At 46.3% G+C, this 3,813-nt stretch overlaps 1 protein-coding gene across 1 annotated transcript; it reads left to right on the forward strand.

Annotated features, from left to right (window-relative positions):
• The first annotated feature begins 234 nt into the window (after positions 1 to 234).
• On the forward strand, positions 235 to 3,500 carry LOC127335136 (uncharacterized). Its single transcript, XM_051361726.2, has 3 exons — positions 235 to 1,954; positions 2,086 to 2,332; positions 3,048 to 3,500. The coding sequence occupies exons 1-3, from the start codon at positions 326 to 328 to the stop codon at positions 3,326 to 3,328; spliced, it is 2,157 nt and encodes a 718-aa protein (XP_051217686.1). The 5' UTR covers positions 235 to 325; the 3' UTR covers positions 3,329 to 3,500.
• Positions 3,501 to 3,813: the final 313 nt, after the last annotated feature.

Here is a 3,813-nt window from a genome sequence, read left to right on the forward strand (position 1 = left end):
TGAAAGCGGTGAAAACTGGGTTTCTTGCGAATGAATGAATTGTTTTGAAGGAACGAACGAAAGGATGCAAACTTTAGGCTCTTCCAATCACGAAGCAGTCAATGGTCCGAGCCCGAGTAAGCAACAGGGTACGCGTATCCGGGAGGTCTGCATAATCGGCCCGGCCCAATAAACGGAAGTAAACGTTTTCGTCTGCGATGCGTGGGTGCCTAGGTTTTCCTTTCCGTCATCCCCAATCTCACCGGCCGCCGCTCCCTTCCCCAATCCCCACCCCCACCTAGAAGAAACCGAAAGATCCCGCCGGCGAGGAAAGCAGCAACTCGACATGCATGGCAAGCGTGATCGCAGCATTGGCGACGGCTGTCCTTCTGGCTTCACAGTTCAGAGCCGGAGGCAGGACATATGCTTTCTGCTTGATCACATCCATGGTTTCTACAAGGCAGCGCTCGATCGGCTTCCGGTTCCCTCGCTGGCCCCGCGGCTCCTAGAGGCCGGCATGTGCATCGGCTTCCTCGACCCAGTCTCCAACATCATCGCCAACACCATCGCTTACAACCCCTCCCCATCACCATCGTCTACACCCCTTCGCCGATCCGACGACGAGGAGGAGACGAGGGAGTCGATCCTCTCCCAGATCATCACCGACACGAACGACAAATTCGTCTTCCAAGTACCTCTTTCCCGGCACAAGGCCGGTGGTATGACCATCGCGCGGCGTTCGCTGGACGGTCTTGTGGCCTTCCTCACCTCCCACTACCGCTATCTCGCCTGTTCGGAAGCCCTGCGCTACCTGATCCTTGCCAAGGCCGACCTTCTCGTCGCCGTGCGGCTCATCGAGCGAGATCGTAAAAAGAAGCGCAACGACGAGCTTGCGTTCAGTACTGCATCCCGTGCAACCAAGGTCGCCCTGGAATGTGCCGCTGTGGCTGCGGGGCATCCTAAACCAGGCGTGCTGGTGACAGCGTCAGTGATTATGGCCTCTCCCCAGGCCGACCGCACCGTGCTTCTTGCTGGACAAGACCCTAGCCTCGCCGAGTTTCTCAGGGACCCATCACTGGATCTATGTGGCAAGGAGAAGAACAAGAAGAAGAGAAAGAAAAGGGATCAGACATCTACGCCCACAGAGTCCATAGAGGGAATTACGGCACATAATAATAGGCTTGGGTCTCAAACCACATTCAGATACACACAGTCGTTGAAGCTGCTTCTCCTCGGCAAGATCCATGGGCTCTACCTGCAGGCACTTGCTAAGCTACCTCGGGATGGCCTGCACAAGTTTCAACACTCACTCCTCAAGGGTGGATATTGCTATGGCCCCAGGGATCCTGTCTCCAACATTATCCTCAACACCATCTGGTACGGCTCTACGTTCCCCACGCCTCCTGAGTACGAGCTACAATTTAAGGTGCACATGATATTGACAGACATGCTTGCACGCATCGAGTGTTGCTCCCTTTACGGCCTTGTGGCCTTCCTCCGCACCTGCTTCCCCTCTCTCACGGAGCACGATGCTGTCTGGTATCTGTTCAGCACCGATGCTGATGTCCGCAAGGCCATCCGCAAGGCGAAAAAGCATGGCCATGCTCAAGAGGTGTGTCGGGACAGTTACCTCAAGAATGCCTACAGGCAAGCTGCGGTCGCTTCATGGCACTCTGACCCCGACGCGCTGGTGACATTTGCCACGTCTTCCTTGAACATGGAGTCCGCCGAGTTTCTAGCAAGTATATTGCAGCAGGGCACACTCACCGACGGCGAAGTTGAACGCATTGCCATGGCTCTGCCGCCTACCAAGTCCGAGGAGCAACTGAACCAGCTGGTGACCTCAAGCTCACAGGTCTTGAGCCAAAAACAGATAAGGTTCATTTCAGAGTTCCGGATAAAATTTTTGGACGACCAGAGCTTCTTTGTCAAAAAGGTCAATGCGGTGTTGAGAAACTACTCTCAGCAACATGGGGTTGGTGCATTTGCTTCTGTTGTTTTCTTCCTTTTAAATTCGAGTTCCAACTTGCACCAATTTACTTCCATTTGCTTAAATCATTTTCCCACTTATCGGCTTGCTGCCATCTTCTGCCTTGTTACATATAGGTGCACTATGAACTTCACATCATTTGCGGCGTGAATCCGAAAGTACCTGAAGGGCCGAGTCTTGGCCCCCCTAAGAGGAATTTCAAATATGAGTACTCCCATATCAACTTTTTGGCAACTGCCAAGGCACCGAATTCTGCTGTGACAGCTCCAGAATTATTCTTCGCTCAATGTAGCAATAGTAATAAAGGGACGCGGGATGGACCATCCTGGTGCACACCTGTATCCTATTCCTGCATAGATAATGGTATGCTCTCAGCTCTCTGTTCTCATGTACACACTGGTTTGTCCTGGCAATTTCATTGTGCCATTGACAACACTCAAGAAAGCCGTATTTGGTGTTGTCATTACGGATCACTTTTACATATAACAAGTGTGTTTCCGATTCAAATAGAACTGCATTTCCTTTTGTTTATCTCTTTATAAATAGTAATTGTTATGTTTTATCTACACCTCATGTGAGGATTTTTCTTATAAGATGTGTATGATGATAATAAGTAACTTCCAGATAATCAGAACACTGATAATGTACATGGTTGCAAGAAATACCATAGAGGTATTTAAACTCTAGCTGAGAGATGTTCATTTGCTAGTTTGCCACTCTGCCTTTATTATTTATTTGTACAACTACAAGAATTGGGCATCTTTTTTTATGTTACCATTACCATAGAAGAATCAGAAAAGATCTATATCCAGAAATAGTGTGTTTAAAGTTGATATTCGAAGAATCTATGATATGGAAAGGATAGAATATATATATATATGTGTTGACATGGCAGTCAAGCAGTAGGATCACATATTGCATTCAGTTTTAGTGTTAGATCGTACATATTGCTAAATTTTTTATTATCAATGACTTTAAAATGTTAAGTTAGGAATCAGGATGTACAGTAAGATTTAGAAGTGTGCTCTACTATATGTTTGGTTAATCATCTAATTCTGTGTGTTTATTTTGATGCAAGTTCGATGCTTCTCTTGTGAGTTTAACGGGTCAAAGATTGTGCATCCACATGATGAGGAGTATTGTGGGTACTACAAGGATTTCATTCTAATGGCTCATAGCAAACATGGCTTTAAGAATGATCATGTTATCAATTACTACCATTTTAATGGCGATAAGATGGCCACCCTGACAGAAGATTTTATCTATTTTGATCCCAACATGGACTCCAAGATTGCAGAGATGAATCCAATTTCTAGTGTGGCTAAGGAGTTGAGAGAATGGGAGGGTAGAATCTTCTGAAATGCCTCTGCTTTTTATTATGCGACATAACGTATTAGCTTGATATGATATCTCTAGGTTATCAATTACTTCATTCATATGATCTATTCGAAATTGTGTGGAAAAGGAACCCTCTGTAATAGTTGTGAATTTTAACGTCTAAGCATATGGAGTGGTTGACATAGTTCTCTAATGAATGTTGCCTGCTTTGCTTTTCCCCGCTGGTTATGTCCAATGGGGGTATGAATATATGATAATATGAATGTACTGCAAAATGTGTTTGCAAACAACAACAAAATATTGTTTGAAAGTCATCCGTGCTGGCAAACAGAATGTCTTGTAAGCAGATCGTGAAGACTAAGTCACAAAACTGGACTAGTCTTCACAAAACTGGACTAAAGTTTTGATTCCATGCATGCGTTGTTTCTCCCGTTCCGATCCTGCTGTAGAACCCCTTTTTTTCTTCCAGAAGAGAAAGAGAAGCGAGCAGAAATCTACGGCCAAAG

This window comes from Lolium perenne, chromosome 2 (genome assembly GCF_019359855.2).
Source record: "Lolium perenne isolate Kyuss_39 chromosome 2, Kyuss_2.0, whole genome shotgun sequence".
Taxonomy (NCBI): domain Eukaryota; kingdom Viridiplantae; phylum Streptophyta; class Magnoliopsida; order Poales; family Poaceae; genus Lolium; species Lolium perenne.